The sequence below is a fragment of the Epinephelus lanceolatus genome, chromosome 22, assembly GCF_041903045.1.
Source record: "Epinephelus lanceolatus isolate andai-2023 chromosome 22, ASM4190304v1, whole genome shotgun sequence".
Lineage (NCBI taxonomy): Eukaryota > Metazoa > Chordata > Actinopteri > Perciformes > Serranidae > Epinephelus > Epinephelus lanceolatus.
Genome location: NC_135755.1, coordinates 36,006,690 through 36,025,873, shown reverse-complemented (window position 1 = coordinate 36,025,873; position 19,184 = coordinate 36,006,690). Strand labels below are relative to the sequence as shown.

Sequence of the window (19,184 nt, the reverse complement as noted above, 5' to 3'; positions counted from 1 at the left end):
CGCTGCTGTTCCAAAAGCAGAAATGACTGTACTCCCATCCTCCCGTTTTTGGGAAGTTTGGACTCTTCGTGGACTTGCCAAGTCTGAACTTGCCAAGTCCACAAGTCCGAACTGCTGAACTTGAGTATTGAGAAAAACCTACAGTATCCCAGAACATCAACAACCAACGTACCCAGAGTACCTTGCACGTCATTGCTCGATGTGGAAAATCCATTACCAAATATCAACATGTGACAAGGTCGGACTGAGAATGTGTCAAAAAAGCACTCAGTGGGCCTATATACTTATGTTGCTGCATTGTTTTACAGACTTGCATCCAAAAGAGTTAATTGCATTAAGAATACATTGAAAGTACAATCAGTTCCTTTCTCCCCCCTTAAAAGCCAGAGTCAGACAGACTGATGTAAGTGTTTTTAAAATTATTTTTACAACTTATGATAACTATTATAGATTAGAAAAGGTTGCTGTTTAATTTTCATAGTCGTTAACATTTGGGGGTAACTATACTTTTACAGTTCTGTTGGTGTTGTGGATGGTCATGGAAATTTTATTACAGGTCCATGAAAAGTCATGAAAAAGTTTTGAAATTTTGTCCATGAAAAAATGTGAGAACGAAATTCAACAGATCCATCTCCAAGAATAAAAAGTCAGATTCTCCGTATTAGTGCAGCTATATCTGGAGTTTTACAAGACACTGACTTTTATTCCTGGAAAATTGCGGCAACAGAATAAACTATACTATAAATTATGTTCCTACACTATAGTAGAAAAATTTTCCCAATTTCAACCACCTGAACTCAGTTTACCTCAAAACTGTGTATTCTTTTTAAGAAAATGAGTGTTACTGTGAACTGGATATAGTTAGTCAGGACCAAAAATAAAAAGAACAAAAAAAGCACAAAAAATGAGCAACTTTCTTTTTATTTGCTTGCAGTTACACATAACGTACATGTTGATTCACATACTGTAGGTACTCAAGTAGTTGTCTGTACAGAGAAGGGGTTGGTTGATGCCAGTGTGCTTTTGAAATGTAGAATACAATCTGATTTGTGAGGGCTTATCTGCATATCATCTCTGGTCAGTTACAAAAAAGCACCTCCACTTACCCATGGTTTATTTCAAATGTGGCCCTTTTGGCAGTATAGGGACTACTGAAAGTCTGACTTAAAGTCCTTTCTCACTGAGGGCAAATATCTGAACGTATTATTCTCGCAGAAAAATATAAAAGTTGATTTCATGGGTTCTTATGGAAGTTTGCACACCAGGATGGAACTTTTGTGCAGTGAAAAAAGTTTCCGCCCAGACTTTGACCCCCGCGGATTTACACAGCTGGGCCTTTGTGTATGGTTTAAACGCGGAAAAGCGCTGCGCGAATATTCCGCAAATGCATCCCGCATTTCCGCATTGCGGCAGTGAGAATGAACTTTTAGACTGCATTCGTTGACACAACAGATTTGGAAAATCTGACCTCTTGGGCAAAAGCCATGGAAAGACCCTTCAGCATAAAATCCCAAGTAACCTTAACTTAGGCAAAATACAGTTAACCCGAGGATGTAGTCAAGTGAAATCACACCGAACCTGACAGCACTTCGAAAACACCATTACTGCATTAAATGATTTTATTATTCTGAAAAGAGACAAAGTTAGATTTTTCAACACTCCATGACCTCTAACAAAACATCTGCATTACACTTGGTTAAGGATAAAGCTGACAGATAGAGTAGCATTTGCAGTTGCTGTTTTTGCAAAGTTTTCAGTTGTCGCTTTGCGAACAGTGTTGAACACCAGGCAGAGAAAATTTCATAAGTGTTTCTCATGTGATTTTTCCAAGCCTGACCACTGATAATCAGCATGTCTACCTAGCAAAGAATTTCTAAGAGTAGCATTTGCATTTGCTAACTTTCTATGCCTACCTAGCCACTGGTTAAGTACTGACACATTGACTGCAGATTTGGGAGCAGCATACTTTACACAAGATAAAGACAATTAAACAGGGGTTTCATAAGTTACTTTATTGAAGTTGGACCACTAAATTTAGCATGTCTAACCGGCGTCTAATTTCTGACTTCCATCTTTGGATAGAACACATCTCACAGTATGATGTTGTGTTGCAAACTACTCTGACAGTTTCATTACGACCACAATCTGAGCAACAAATTACTAAGTAAAAGCTGAGTTGTATTGAATACATTGTAGATCACGTAGATCTACCGAGTCTGCTTTTCTAGAATACCTTGATTAGCATATGGTGGATACCACGAGTGTCACTGAGATGTGTTGCGATGAATTATTGTATTTCCTGCCAGTAGATTGGAAAGATATTTGGCTCAGACTCTAGGCATCATGGAAAGTAAGGGCCTGTGTCCACATAGTGATTGTCTTTGGCAGAAAGGCAGTAGCTAAGGATGGGCTTTTCTGCATTTGTTTTGATATTCTGATACATCGCACAGTTCAGGAGAGACAGTATTTGGCAGGAAAGCGGTGTTAGGGCCCGCAGGAAAGCTTCATCCCAGCGCTTAATAAAAAACAGCACATCTAGCACTTTTTTAATGATGTGCTAAGCATGGGTATCTTATCAACAATATGTTAACATTAACGCAAGCTACGTACCTAACGTAGGTAGCTAACGATGGGCTTTTCTGTCTTTGTTATGATCTTCTGACTGACATATCATAGAGCTCAGAAAAGACAGTAGCTTAAGTGAGGAAACCAGCACCTTTTTTAAACTAGAAGTGCTAGGAGTGGCCACACAAGAAACCAGAGCCCGCTGCAAGACGCTTTTTCTCTAGACCACTGCGATCAGACATATGCTCTCTTCTCATTGTGAAAAAAAAAAGACCCTGGTGCTCAGAAAAAAACCCTATGTGAACACAGGCCCTAAACCAAGCAGAAAAGGACTGTCTAGAAATAGTGACATTGATATTTATGCTCCCAATGTGATTATGGGACCAACGTAACATATTACATCAAAAAACCTTGATCAAAGTGATCCCACTGTTGGTCCCATGTCATGTCTTTTTAAAGTTGACACCACCAAACAACTCCGCACCACTCGTTCCAATCTTAAGTATTGTACACTATGTGCATGTGCAGTTATAGTATGCAGCTGCCACATGGAGTCAAATAAACAGCTCTCAGTTACAGACATGGACATACATTTTTAAAAAAAGCATTAAAACAACAAGCATCACACGCTGTGAGCAGCATCACAACTAAAAGTGCAGCCAGGGAGCATTAAAAAACAGTACAGAGATTTGTACCTTTGTGGCATTTGCATCAAAACATTAGCTGTCATTGATATTCTAAAAAGGGTGAGGCCCTTTGGTCAGTCCCTCCATCCAACACATTTGTCCAGAGTATTTCAAAAACTTAATTGCCAGATAATGCCATCATCAGGACTACATTTCCACAAGAGCTATCAAAATATAATGTCTGTAACTGCATCAAATTATCTAAGCACATTGCTGCTTCCCTAAAGCCTATTTTAGACACGCTTTACCTTTCCTCTTGCACCAATCTCGGCCTATGTCATAATTAAATTTTTACTGCAACTAATAATAGTTTTTATTATCTTTTTTTTCCGTTTTTTTTTTTTTTTTTTTTTTTTACTTATCTTCAAGTTTACATAATATAAGAAAATAATGAAACATGCCCACACAATTTTCCAGAGCACAAAGTCTTCTAGTGGTGTGGCTAGCCAATAACAGTCAAATCGGAAATTCCAACAAATGTGAATGATTGACACTTTGACTTGCGGTCTGCCTTTAAGCCACAACTATGTATACCCAGAAGCTAATGAGGCATCAAGGGTGGCAGCCCAGTAACCAGCAGAAAATTTGGCATTGTACATTTCTGCATACCATAGATACATTCCATTTGTACGTTTCAGACATAGCATATCAATGTGTCTAAAGAGCTGACTTTGTCAACTGGAGGTGGAGGGAATGGTGGTTGGCACGACACCTGGGCGTGACAGCTGCCAAGCTGCAGACTACTGTTGGAGACCAATTAACAACAAAACCAGTTGTTTTTTTTAGCAAAACATCAGCGCCATTTTCAACCATGATTGTGCCACCAAAAATGGGTAATTTTTAAGCCATACATACATAACCACACATTAACCATAGAGTTGTTGAAACTTAAACATAAAGTTTCACCATATCCGCTACATAATAACACACAAATGTTACATATCTTTGGTTTGTAGAAACATTCAATGCTAAAATTTATTCTGACAATTAGGTTGATGCTGGGAGTAGCAAATGCGTACTGTAGCATAAAAAAGGATACAAAGAAGTGTATTACTTTGACATTTTTATAGTTTTGGTAGTAAGGTATTAAAGTAGTTTCTCCCACTGTTATTTATTTCTTGTGGCAGCGGTTCCGAACATTTTTTGTACTAGGACCAATTTTATTTTGACAGCAATGCAATCTTTTATCACTACCTCCTCAGTGAAAAATCTCACGTTCAAACTCTCAAAGTTTTTAAGATGATAGGACACACCATGTCAAGTAAATTATTGCAGGATGTGCCTATAAAGGTATGAAATTATTATCCAGTGTCTTTGATGTGTCATATCCTTTCCCCACAGCTCGGTATCAAATGTCCCAAGATGCAGTCAAGGGCTCGGCCATTTTGGGGACTGAAAACAGTGGGCCCTGCAATGTCTAACTTGCGTTACGATTCAGTTCAGTGGCATCACTTGAGCTGGAGGCCGCTGTACCTTGTATGATTCCAAGTGACAAATAGATTGATTGATATAAAATATTTTACTGTCTGTGCTCTTTTCTCAGATTCAAGTGGGAAAGATGCTCTGTACGTTGTCTCATAGTAGCACTTCTGCTGCCACTTTTAATAATGGCCACAGTCTCAGGCCATTGGATGAGACATAGCCTACTTGTTTTAAACTGTCCATGGTAAGAATCAACATGTTCATAAAAAGCTCTTAATTGAAAGCTCTGTTTTTTTGCTGTCTACTTTTCTCTTTTTAGTCTTGAAAAAAAGATCCCACATACTGCTCTTGCTCACCTTCACAGTTCATTGGTTATACTCATGCTCTTCTCAGGACCTGTGCGGATCTTTTTTTTAACACCCGAGACAGTAGGATGTGTGAACAACATGTAGTTTACTTTTCTCTGACTCTTATATTTCCAACTGTTGTCTCTCATCTTGTCTGTCCCATGTGTGTCTCACTTACTCCAGTCACAGTGCCTATTGGAATGCACACATTTGACTGGCTGAGTAGCATCACTTACGATGATTTGAACAAATGTTAAGCTGGATAAAACAGCAGCTCCCAGTCAAAATTTTCTAATCCTCAATAATTTGTTGGTAATAGGTCTGGGGCCAGATAGGATGGCGTCTATGTCCGGACTTGGGGATGGAGAGGGATGGGAGGTTAAAAAGGGGGAGACAGTTTGGTCATTTTGCTAACAAGGGGGATAGCATCCACCATTGTCCCCCCTCAAGTGGCCTATTGGTTATAAATGACACTGCTGCTCTGAAATTGGTGGTCCTGGTCAACATTTGCAAGATGGGAAATGAAATGAAACTACTGAAGAAGAAGCTCTCATAGCCAGCTGTTAGGCTGCTGTACTTCTTAACTCATCCAAGCTTACTTTTTTTGCAGCTAGTATCAACAGCTCAACATTTAAGGATATAAACTGAGGCTATATGCTTTCTTGCTGAGAGCAAGATAAAAAAAAAAATAGGCTCTGTCTACACATATATGAATGTTTTTGAAAACAGATATTTTTCTTTAAGTTTTGGTATCTCATCCACACACACCACTGGAGTTTTAGGTCACTAAAATGAGATTTTTTAAAATGTCTACTAAGGTACAGTTTTTTCAGAACACTGGTTACTGTGTAGCTGTTTGGACATAAAAGGAAGCGTTTGGTAAACAATGACTTCATCTCTTTAATTCAAGCATGTCCATAATTGCTTTGCATAAGTAGCTTGCGTCACATGCAGTAACAACAATGGCAGACTACTGGTTTGCTAACATTTTGTTAGCACTGCTTAGTCTAATGATGACTTTACACTTAAACTTAACACTGCTATACCACCCACCCAGTGTTATTTAGTCCACCTCAGTGTCTGCGGTATAAAGTCTGCCAGAAACTTAGGTTTTGGATCAGGTCTGGTCGAACCAGCACATGATGGGACAACTGAAAGGAAAACAGGGCTTCGATTGCGTCTTTGATTTGGCTCCTTTATGATTATATCATTGATGAATCAAGCAGCACCCTTGGGGGTTGAAAAATGAAGCCAATGCCAAAGTGCCAAAAACTGTAGTTCTTCTAATGGCCACATGAGGCTGGCTTCAGAAGTGAGTAAATTCTTATCCACCCTCATGTCAAAATGCCCAGATTTGCAACAGAATTAAACATGTTTACAGCCCAATACAAAAAAGTGTTTTGGTCTCTAAAGCCAGTTTCAACATTAATGACAACTGTACATTTTTTAATCACATGTAAAAGTGTGATTATAGACAGCATGTAGACATGGCAGAATCAAATGAGGCCTTACATGTAACACAACAGCTTTTGCCTCTCATGTGAGACCTCATTGTCTTCCTAATTTGTAGGCCCCTGTTGTTCTTTTTTACATCAGCTGCTAACTGCTAACAGCTACTTTTTAAATCTCGTGGTGGGTCACATGCACCCATCCTGTTGGCTGTTCTGTTTATACAGACACTATTTTGGAGGTGTGACTAGCTCCTGTTGCAGCTTAAAGGCGAGACCACTCTGTTCCCCCCATGGGACATATATAGCACTGCGAGGCAGCACAATGACACGATATTCCCGCCTTGAACAGGAGGTGTAAAAGGGACTAATGAGTCATAGCCACCCCTTGCTCCTCCACAGCTCCACCCTCTCATCCTAATAAAGTGCTGAACTCGGGGCGTCAGAATGGTAGTCCACAAACCAATGGGTGACGTCACAGTAGCTACGTCCATTATTTTAAAACAGTCTATGAGATGAATCTGTCGTGATGAGAGCTCAAGTTTTGAAAAAGGTAATGTCAGCCAGTACGCGTTACTACCTTTGCAATAAGGGGAGACTGCAGTAGACGCTAACAGTGGCACCATTTAGAGATGTTTTTGCCTTCAAGTGTACATGGAGATATTTAGTAAAACTGGAGGTCAGGACAGATTTTTTCAAATATCTGTTTTCAAAAACATCTGCATACACGTAGACAGGGCCTTAAAAATTGTTTGCAGACACGAGATTGGTATTGATCTTGTCATCGCTCTCAATCGGTAAGAAAGCATAGAAGTGTGTTCTCCAAAATGTGAAGATATTCCTAACTGACCAAAAGTGCCTACAGGTTTTCATCTTGTTTAAGATGGTTTTCAGATTAAGGGTTTCATGTTAAATACCTGTAATATGCAAAATGTAGTTAACCAGATGAAAGCTTACCACATGTGTATATTTTAGCTGAACCATTAGTTTAAGAGCATTTGAACATATTTTGAACCTATACCACAGTGATAGTTGTAACATTGTGTTAAAAGACATTCTGATTATCTGATTATCTGATTATTGACACATAAATCCATGAGATGACACTTAAAATAATCTTGTTTGAGAAGGAAAGATTTGGGGTTTCTCATGTACTCTAATATTTCCCCATGCTGCCTAAACACACCTTTAATGACCATTATACTTTGCAATAAATCAATCAATATTAGCAGTTTGGTTCTGAAAAAATGTCCTCAAATTTCACAGTGTTCAATGACTTTATAAGCCTTCGTTAACCATCTCCAGACTCTGTAAAGTCTCCGTAAAAAAATCAGCCAGCGTTTAGCATTTCTTTTACATATTGCTTCATGCACCTTAGTGAAAAACCTTCTTATATGTTTGGCACAGTTTAAATATACAGATAGATATACAAGCAGTGCATTATGGGACATAGACATTCAAAAACAGCCACACAAAAAAGGTCATTCAGACATTTTTGAGAATTATTGTCCAATCAAGGAGCAAATAAAGTAGGATTGAAGTTTCAAATTCAGATCGTTTTTTTTAGTTGTGTTAAACTGATCTTCTCTTTTTTGCATAATACATACACTCACTTCTGATACATCCAAAAATAATGTCCTCGTGCGCACACACAACTGCTCTTCTTTTGACTGCATCTGTGCAAGAAAGAATCCACTCATTCAAAAGAAAACTGACTTTAAAATCTTGGCACAATTTGAGTGTAAGAAGGAAGCACTTTAATCTAGTCGTTGTTGTAAATGTCCGACATGAAAGGTGATCATCTTGGATAAGCTTGATGGAGGCTGCTATTGCTGATGTCTGAGCTTGGATGGGTCTAGTTGGATAGTTTTCCTCTCTCGTCATGGTGCTGATACTAATGGAAGGTTTTCTGTTTCACATTCATAGCAGCGTGGCACTTTCTCTGCTCCTCTGAGCCAGCCAGAGGCTAAAACTGAGAGGTTTCAGTAAAAGAGATTGCATCTGTCTTGTCGACGGTGAAGCCTCCGTTGACGTAGGATTTCTTCTCACACTCTTCGTCATCCAAGGTGGCCTCCAGAGCAAAGGGATTGGCGACGTCCACATCTGATGTCAGATCCATTCTCTCTAGTTCCCTCTTGGATAACTTCTGGACAATACCGGCTCCATAAGCATCACCAAGAACGTTGATCATGGTACGGAACCGGTCTCTGTAACACACCACTCAAGTCAAGCTACAGCATTAAGGAGACAGGTCGGATTTTTTGAAGTGGAGATGTATGGGGTACTTAGCTGTAGTCACTGTGTTACACACAGTAGATGTCAATTGGCAGGCCCCCAGTTTGGAGAAACAGGCTGGAGCCAGACACGAAAACTAAGCAAAGTAATACTGTGGATGGGGGCCAGCAAAAAAAACATATTTTAGCCACCCAGTAAGTCCCACCTAAAAAAATTAATATGAGTTTAAGTGTACACCATATTAAGAGTGTTTTCACCACTTTACCTTTCCATCAGATAGCCCGTTTCGATGGGGAAGTCATTAGTGGCTTCATGTCCCTATCTATGCTCTCGTCAAAGCCACCAGACTCCACTGACAAAAATAGTAATTTAAGCTTGCTGAACACAGGAGCTGCTGGTCTACTGCTGCTTTAATCACTTAGTTTGTGTTATTGTGTAACTTTGGCGAATCCAAACTAACCTCTTTAGATGCTAAAGTCTCACAATAACACAAACAAAATAACTCTTTGAGGCAGTAGTAGACCAGCAGCTCCTGTGTTCAGCAATGTTAAATCACTGTTCATAGCAGTAGATGGCTTAGCTTCCATGTTGGACTCCAGCCTGCTTCTCTAAACTCAGGGCATTCCGACTAACATCTACTGTATGTAATATATGCTGTGTGTATAATCTACGGATAAGTACATTATACACCCCTACTTCAAAAAATCGGAACTATCTTCTTACGTTAGAAATTAAGCAGGAAAAACAGTCCAGATAGAGGGTCAATAACTTACAGCAGCCAATCCACAGCAACTATCAGAGTGACATCACTTGCAGGTAATCCAACAGCTGTTAAGACTATCACCATGGTGACAAGCCCAGCATTAGGGACTCCTGCTGCTCCAATACTTGCAACTGTGGCTGTTATACTGAAACACAGAGACACAATGTTGTAAATGTTCTTTGTGACATCATGCAGAAATGAAATGTGACATTTGCACATTGGTGGCTCTAAATGGCAGCAGGAGGTAACTTATGGAAACAGTCAAGACCATCAGTAAACTAGGAGCAAAACAAACTGCTGCTACTTAGATGTACCAAAACAGTAGATAATGATAATATAAAAAGCACAATATCAGCATAGTAAACATGGTATATCACATTAAGCTGCAATTTTAGATATACAGACAGCATCTCTAGGCATATGGATTTGGCTTAGTAATTGAACTCCTCAGAATTTGGGAGACTGTCCCAAAAAAGATGACAGCATTTGTTCAAATACCTAAAACTGACATAGGTTTACATTTATTAACCTAGAGCCCTCTGTGCTCTAGTTTAGTGATTGCTATTGTCTGTCAGTAGCAACGAAAGAACTGGGGTTGCCTTGGCAAAGTGTGTTACTTTGGTTTCCCAACAACAGTCAACTTTGATTTCTTAAAACCATGATTACGATTGTTCCCTTACCTTAACCCCAACGAAATGGTACTTTCTTTTTTATTAATGACCACAAAGATTCCTAACCTTAACCAAGGAGAGCCTGAAAGTTTATTCTTTACCGTGGAAATTTTATTTAATCAAAATGATGATTAATCAGAATGATAGCCATAAAACATTATAGTGTCACAGTGATGTTGAACTTTGATCTTTTAGATATAAATTTTGTCATAACTTCATCATTTTATTCTGTTAGACATTTCTGTGCCATTTTGTCATAATTATTTAGTTATGGCCAAAAACATGTTTTGAAAGGTCACAGTGACCTTGACCTTTGACAACCAAAATGTAATAAATTCATTGCTGAGTCCAAGTTTTGTTTTTGTTTTTTTTTTTAAATATATTTTTCTGGGCATTTTAGCCTTTAATTGACAGGATAGGTGAGTGTGCCTTGTACATGGGGCGCCTGCTCTATCCACTAAGCCACCGACGCCCCAAGAGTCCAGTAAATGTTTGTGCAAAATTGAAGAAAAATGTCCTAAAGGTGTTCCTGAGATATTATGTTTGTGAGAATGAGACAGGTGAAATCAGAGTGACCTTGACCTTTTTCATTTGACCACCAAAATCTAATCATTTTAACGTTGAGTTCAAGTGAATGTTTTTGCGTTTTTTTGGAATTTCCTCAAAAAATGTCTTTAAGATATCACATTCACAAGAATGCAATGGACGGACATACATACAGACAACCCAAAAACAAGATGCCCTTCAGCCACAGCTGACGCCATCTTTATCAGCAACAGAGCACACATCATCATCTCATGTCCTAATAAGGATCATGCAATTCAATTAAAGTTGTAGTTAGTAACTTTCTTTAAAAATAACTTATGGATACTTGCTGAAGCTGTATCTATATTCACACAGCACTAAATGAGACAGATATTCTGTGGAAGAAATCGTACCCATTTGCCTACTCTTTTTCCTTGTAGTCATGCCAATCACTGAACTGCAGTGAAACTGTCAAACTGGTCAGCACTGATCAAATATGAATCAGCATGCTGTTACTGCATTACTATTTCTCACCTCAAATGTTTTCAGAAACATATTGTTGTGACAGTTCTCCTGTAAAATGAAAAAGTCGACTTTGGCCAGTCAGTGTAGCTTGGTTTTTCAATTGTTCCCAACATGGCAGCCAAGTCACAAATGTTCTCCTTTTACAGCTACACAGTACACTAAACTGTGTTTTGAAAACATCTGAGGCCAGAAATAGGCAACAGAAATTGAAATTCTAGCAAATGCCTTTAAAATTGGTCGCAAGATGAGGAGGGACATGATTTTTTCCCCCACAGATTATCTCTCATGTGCTTTTTTTATAATACAGTGACAGTTTCCGGAAAAGGTAATTTTCATAAAAGTTACTACTGTAGTTTTAAGAGTCCAAAAAACTAGTGAGTGGACCTTGAGTAAAACCTTGAACATGACAACATTTATGCAAACTCCAGTCACTGATGAAGACCATGGGATGGGCCTGAAAGTTCCAAAAATTGGTAGTGACTAAAGATTTTTTTTTAATATTATTATTTCTTTATGACATGATGTCATGTTGGTTGTTTTACATGTTGTCTTCAGTATTTTATGTTACTATGTTTTAAGGACCAGGTTTGATTGGAGTCTGCAAGAAATGACTGCCTTGATCAACAATTGTTGTATTATATCATTTGGATGCTTTGAGTGCTGCTTAGTAACATGATGTACCTGATAGTCACAATCTGGCCCACATCCAGAGTGTAGTCATTCAGCTGGGCGATGAAGATGGCGGCCACTGCCTCGTAGAGTGCCGTGCCATCCATGTTAATGGTGGCACCCACTGGGAGGACGAAACGAGTGATCCGCTTGTCGATGCGATTGTTCTCCTCGGCACATCGGAAGGTGACAGGCAGGGTGGCAGAGCTGGGAGACGAGACAGTGGCTGGCACACAATGGTTTGGATTCGCAAATACTGTTTATGAGTAATTATATGTTGCTTTTAAGGCATTGGGTGCATTAGTAGTTTTAGTGTTAGGAGTTGGCTTTATAAGCAGAGTGAGGAACTCAGTGGATTCTGACCTGGAGGAGATCATGAGTGCTGTCACCAGGGCCTGCGCCATTCCCAGTGTAAATGTGTATGGGTTCTTCCTCACAATGACAAAGAAGATCAGTGGCAGACAGATGGTGGCATGGATGGCTAGACTGAGGGACAAAACACACATTATTATAGAATATTTTATATTACAAGCACAAATATTAGACCTTTAGAGAAATAGAAACTTTTAGGTCCAAGCGTGTTCTGTGCCATAACCCTAACGGCCTTTACACACTGGTGGCTTACTTGTGTGTCGGCTGTATGACTCTACACTATAGCCTACACTGTTGTTAATATTTATTCTTGTGCAGTGGTGTGTTTGAGTCACTCTGCAGTTACATCTACAAAAGACACTAGTTGGTGGTGGGGATTCTGTTAAGTGCTGTAAAGTTGAATTGATTCAAAACACACATTAAACATGTGACTTTTATATGACCTAAAAGTCATTAACTTTTTGGACCTGCAGATCTTAAAGGATGACCAAGGATACTTGCACACTTCCATTTTTAGAAAGACAACCGATTGAAATACTGTATTACATGCGGACAGCTTTCACCCTCCATGGCTCATTAAGAATATCCTTTATGGACAAACCCAAAGACTAAGATGTATATGTGATTCTGATCAGGATTTTCTAAATCAATCCATGGACATGCAGCAGCATTTTAGACAGAGAGGGTATAAATCCCAGCTTATTACTCAGGCTCACAATAGGGCTCCGTCACTGGAGAGGAGCGAATTGCTCCGCCCTAAACCAAAACAAAAGCAAGTTCAGAAACACTACTTTGTCACACGCTACAGTAAAGAAGCTATCCATATCAAGCACATTATAAAGAAAAATTGGGATATCATTAACAGTGACCCATTTTTACAAGAGGTATTCCCTGAACTGCCAAGTATCAGCTTTAGCAGGGCCCCTGCAATCAAGGATAAACTAGTAAGGAGTTATCTTCCTGCTAACAAACCAGACACCTGACTTTGTCGACCCAAGAGCAATTTTCGCTGTGGGAACTGTATACTACTACTACTACTACTAATACTTTGAAAACATGGTGAAAACGGACACTATTAGGGATGTGTTTAGTAATAAAATCTATTCTATTTCCAGTTTTGTTAATTGTAACACTACCCATGTTGTGTACCAACTTGAGTGTATTTGTGGCTGTTTCTATATAGGCCTTACTAAAAGAAGACTGAGGGACAGAGTGGCTGAACACAGGTACGCCATTTGGACTGGCAATTTGAGTTATCCTACGGCCAAACATTACATGGAAGCACAACATTCAAATGACTCATCCCTAAGAGTGTCAGGTATTGAGGTCATTAGCTTGGGTGCCAGGGGTGGGGACAACGTCAAATGCCTCAAGCAAAGAGAGGCATATTGGATCCATGCCCTTAAGGCCACCAGTTTTCCTGGCCTCAATGAGGATTTTGACCTCTCATCCTTTTTGTACATGTTTTTTTGTAATTGACAATGTGTAATGGTCCTGACAAGACAGCTTTACTTTATTTAAGGTACTATGCAGATGTCATCATTTGCACATCTGCATAGAAGGTTTTGCTTATTTCTTGATCTTTATGTATATATATTTGTATTATTTCTCATATGGTTTCTATTGTGGATTCTATTCTGTTTACATTATTCTTATTTAGTTAAGATTTGACTGTGAGAGGGGCTCAATAAGTTTGTTGTTTGACCCCCCAGGAAGTTACAATTTTACAGTCTTCTTGTACTAATTCATGACTGAGGCCTCCTAGAGGCCTAAAAGAAAATGGCACAGACTGAATGATTCACAGCTGAAGTGACTGCAACTATAATTGCTTTGTTTGCTCTCTTGTCTTCATGCACCCTGAGGAAGGCGCAAGCCGACACGCAGTGGTGTTTTTAATGACTCTTGCCCATTAAATAAATCTTTAATTTTTCCAAACCGACCTGAGTGCCTGGACTTGGATTTTTTATGCCTTCTGGATTTTTAACCCTTCCATGAGCACCAGTGGTTTGAGGGACACCAGCAGTGCTCCTGTTATCCTTTTCTTCACACATTAAACATGGCTATCATTTAAACTTCTGCATTGTATCAACACTGTAACCTACGTCGTAGTCTGATGTGCACCTCCCTAGAATTGTAACTACGCGTGATGCAGACCTCCTGTCTGTTTCTGTATACTGACACCATTTCCCTCAGTGGAAACAAAGCTTTTATTTACTTTTATTTCACAGATAAGAAACAATAAATTGTGAAGACAGTAAAGCCTCCACTCATATAGCATTTTAAGTCTTGTGTGTAATTTATCCTTCAGGGATTATACTTTGGGATTTATCCTGGTTTCATATGAGCAGAAGAAACCTCCGCTCGTTGCTAGGCTAATTTATACAATGTAAAATGCCATAGGCTTGTGCCATTAATGTTAGCATGCTATATTTGTTTGGAAAACATGTTTAGTACTAGACAGTTGTTTGGTTGGTGAATCTTGTGAGTTGTAATGGAGCCAAATTGAGTGCCGTTACCTTTGTTAAATGTTGCTGTTTTATATGAGAAGAGGGAAAGATCGCCGGCCGCTAGATCACTAGTCGCAAATTTATACAATGTAAAATGCCTTAGGCAAGTAGTTTCCCTTTAACTCATTTGTATTTATTACAGTGTTCCCACCTGAATCTCACTGTAATTGTACAATGACAATACAGATATTCTATTTTAATAATAATGACTTCCACATGACAAACACACATATATTTAAGTGAGGTGTAAAATTTTGACACATTACATTGCATTACAGTGTGTGTAATTATTTTGCACCCTAAAATGTTACTGCAATATCACATAAACATAAATAGTGTTTTGACAGTGACATTTTAGTTTTAATGGGATTACAGTTTTGAAATGACTATAGTGCCCTTCCAGAATAAAGGTTGTGATCAAATGACCAAGGCATACATCAACGGATCTTGAATTAAGGGTGCACAAGCTCAAATGTCAGTTGACTGAACTGACTTTTGAATAGATTTCAGCTAACGAGCTTTTTAAAATGGCACATCTGGAGAGATTTGACTTTTCTTTGACATTAAGAAGAAGAGACTTCTTCTGTTGATTGTGTCAAAAACTTTTAATTATATTTGCTGTTATTCATTGTCGTAAAACAGTAACGCATGAAAAAGTGTGAACATTGCGGGCACATGTCATCACAGGAGCTCTTGAAGCCTTGGACCAACCCCTGTGACCTAACTGAAGGGGATTTACTGTACAGTCTTTAATGGTGTCACTTAGATTTAGTGGCCTGGGCAAGGCTTTCATTATTGTATCTGCAGGTTGAGCAGTTTTAAATGTCCTTGGCCCTTATCAGTGCCTACACAGAGCTCAGCTTTTACTGTATCACTGGAGGGAGAATCGGTCCAAATGTCAACCATAAATCCCAGAGTCTGGAACAGGCGGATACAGAGTAATGGGAGAGCTTACCCACTCAGCACCGTCACCATATAAAGACCCATCTTCCTGAAGATCTCCCAGTCTTCCACCTCGATGATCTTAGCAGCAATTAGGAACAAGATCCCCACTGGCATGTAACTGAAAAACACATCAAGATGGAGTCATTTAGGGGATAGAATCCAGGATTTGAGCAAATATTGTGCATTTCAGATACAGCTACTCATACGACTGAAATGCTTTGTTGAATAATTGACTAGTCAGTTAACATAAAAAATTATTCACAATTTGAACAACTGATTAAACATTACTTAAGGAATCTTTCTGAGCAAAAAAAAAAAAAAAAAAATCACAGATTTTAGCATCTTGGAGACGAATATTTGCTCAATTACTGAGTGTTCCATCATAATTTCATTTAAACCAGTAGGATACACAAATAAAGAAATCTGCCAGCACAAATATTGCATCTACCGCAGATCCAAAGAGTTATGCTACCCAACTTGGTATTAAGTTTCTGGTAAGGTTTAGGCTGTTTTATTGTGTCTTTTTTTTTATCAAGTTCCAAACTCGGGTTGGGTCTTGGCATTTTGAAATGTTGTTCAGAAGTGTCTGTCTTCCTCTTTTTGAAATCAAATCCATTATAAGTAGCTACAGAAATCCAAGTAGGAAAAGGGAAAGAGAGGCAGTGTCGCCAACACCTTTGTTAGTTATACTTAATGAATAAAATAACTTGTTTCTGTGTCATATACTGTGTTAAGACCTATTAGTGTGGGACTAGTATTACAGGAGAACCTCATGTGATTCAGAAATCACCCCCATCCCTGTGGTCTGTGTGGCCCATTCACACAGGATAAGCAAAGTCTGTGTTTTACTAGAATTTACTGACGTCATCCCTCAGTTAGGATGCACACAGTCATTAAGAACTCTACACAAGTAGCAGTGATGTACGGGGTCAACCCTTTTTTTTCCCTTTGTTTTTTATGCCTCCGTGCCGGTGATGGCTGAAGCTGGAGGCATTGTCTTTTCGGGTTTTCTGTCCATTCCATTCTTGTAAACAGAATATCTCAAGAACGTCTTCGGGGAATTTTTTCAAGTTTGGCACAAATATCCACTCGGACTCACTGATGAGCTGATAAGATTTTGTGTCTTGTCTGTCCCATTTTCGCGAACATAATATCTCAAGAACGCCTTGAGGGAAGATTTTGGCACAAACGTCAACTTTGAGTCAAGGATGAACTGACTAGAATTTGGTGGGGAAAGGTCAAGGACACTGTGAACTACTCCTTTGCAATCTCATGAATGCAATATCTCAAGAACATTTTAAGGAAATTTCTTAAAATTTGGCATAAATGTCCACTTGGACTCAAGGATGAAGTGATTAGAATTTGGAGGTTAAAGGTCAAGGTCACTGTGCCCTCACATAACATGTTTTTGGCCATAACTCAAGAACTCATATATGAATTATTACAAAATTTCACACAAGTGTCTAATAGGATAAAATGACATTTTATAAAGAAAAAATCAAAGGTCAGCTTCACTGTGACATATTAATATTCTATAAAATAATATTTGATAGAGAAGAGACAGAGTAGAAATGGAAGAAAAGAGAGGGGTATGACATGCAACAAAGGTCCCAAGGACCTGAACCTGGGAGGTTGCAGTAATGTAGCATGCACTGTAACCACTCAGCTACCAAGACGTTCAAAGATTCTGCTCTTGTGATTGATTTGAGCTGGCTGGCAATTTGTACTTGACAAATTATGGACATGGCAGATTCACATGGAATTAAAATCACAGACATTCTCTGCAGTTGTTACAAATGACTAGGGGTCCCCAGGTAATACTAGTCCTGTGTTAATAGAGTTTGTGTTCAATGATTATTTTTGCTACTTGTTAAAATGATTTTGTTAAAATGCTCATGGGCTTGTAGCTGCAAATAAGATATTGAATAACATACATAATGTTGTACAGTATAACATAGGAATGTGTGTGTAAACTTTGTGTGGTTAGCTTTGACACAAAAACACCTTGGTTATATTTAGGAAAACATCATGTTTTGGCTTTAAATATCTAGTTTGGGGGACACAATCCCCGCTGTAATGCAATGTCTTGGCACAAAACAAATGCTTTTAATGGCACCATGCCTGTTGAAAAAACAGTGATAGGTCACTATGCTGCCCATGTTTAGTGCCTAAAAAGCCACTGGAAATACAACAAGGACTTAATAAATCACAACCAGTTTTGTCGTTTGTTGGTTTCAAACATATCCCTTGTCCACCAAATTAGCTCTGGTTCTTGAACTTGGTCTGTTCATGGTTCCTGGAGCCTTGGTGCTATTTAATGACCCACATTTCCACAAGTTTCTAGTGGAACCACTGTAATTAAGGATGTGTCATCAACGGAGACCATTGCACAGTGCAGAAAGCAGTAACAAAACTGCAGATAACATTGAATATCTTTGAACTTTGGTCATGTTATCACAGATATTTGTTTTCACCTAACAAACCTAGACTAACTATTTTTTTTATTATTTATTATTATTAATAAAAAAATATACATATACATAAAAAAAACATAGACTAACTATTATTGAGACCCCTGTGCGCTCTTTGACGATTTCTTACTTGACTTCTCTGTTGTTACCCTCTCTATCCTGTCTTTCCAACCTGTAGAATATAAAACACCCACAGATGTTGTCACGATTCAAATTCACAATTCACTATCTTTTGGTTCCACCTGAGATTCAACTTTTCGGGTTTTCAGCCAGTTTCTTTTTGATCAAAATGCTCTGAACGTTTCAAAATTAAGTGTGGGAAACGGAACGGAACCGGTCCCATGGTGGAAAAGCTTGGCAGGTGTCTCACCCAAGTTACACTCCACCCACCATCCCCTTCACCTCCAGACACAAAGTTAGCTCATATACCATGTAACTTACGAAATGTTGATATGATATGTATAAAACATGCAAGTGTAATGTATTTGTGATTTGTAGAAATGTACAATGTCAACATGTTCTTCTGGCAACTGTGCTGGGAAAAATGTTAGGTCTCAAATTTGGCAGCATCAGTCGGGTTCAACCAAGCTGCGTCTTAAAAGATTGGTAGGGGACTGGATTAGGTCTCACTTTTTGCCTCATGCAGAACTAAAGAATTTATTCTCCAAACATACTCAAGACAGTGCATTTGGAAGGTTGTTCACATTTTACTGACTAAAAGTATGATCAACAGTTCACCATATAGCTTTTAAACATTATCCCTTTGGAAACCCATACCTGTAGATCAGTCTTACATACATACCACATAATGATCTGGACTAGTTTCATGGTTGCTTCATTCAGGGCATCAAAAAATTCCAGGAGGATACGGCCTTTTTCGCCCATCTTCCCAATAACAAGGCCAAAAGCAACACAGAACACAATAAGCCCCAATACGTTGATTCCATCCGAATACGTCCCAACGATTTTATACTCCTTGGTTATATTCTGCCAGGAGAGGAAACAAGGAGGTGATTCATTCAGCTTACCAAGA

The 19,184-nt window shown here is 38.8% G+C and overlaps 1 protein-coding gene across 2 annotated transcripts in view; it reads right to left on the bottom strand.

The window, feature by feature from the left end:
• Window positions 1-1,232: 1,232 nt before the first annotated feature.
• Window positions 1,233-19,184, bottom strand: part of slc1a1 (solute carrier family 1 member 1) — a 36,688-nt gene continuing 18,736 nt past the window's right edge. The window contains exons 7-12 of one of the 2 annotated variants that reach the window (XM_033609893.2): window positions 18,954-19,138; window positions 15,691-15,798; window positions 12,220-12,342; window positions 11,869-12,063; window positions 9,477-9,611; window positions 1,233-8,675 (exon numbers count right to left, since the gene is read on the bottom strand). In XM_033609893.2, coding sequence (XP_033465784.1) covers window positions 8,435-8,675; window positions 9,477-9,611; window positions 11,869-12,063; window positions 12,220-12,342; window positions 15,691-15,798; window positions 18,954-19,138 — 987 coding nt within the window. In that variant the 3' untranslated portion in view covers window positions 1,233-8,434. Of the gene's footprint in view, window positions 8,676-8,711; window positions 8,855-9,476; window positions 9,612-11,868; window positions 12,064-12,219; window positions 12,343-15,690; window positions 15,799-18,953; window positions 19,139-19,184 lie in introns of those variants that run through there. The other variant, XM_033609894.2, reaches the window with a different exon arrangement.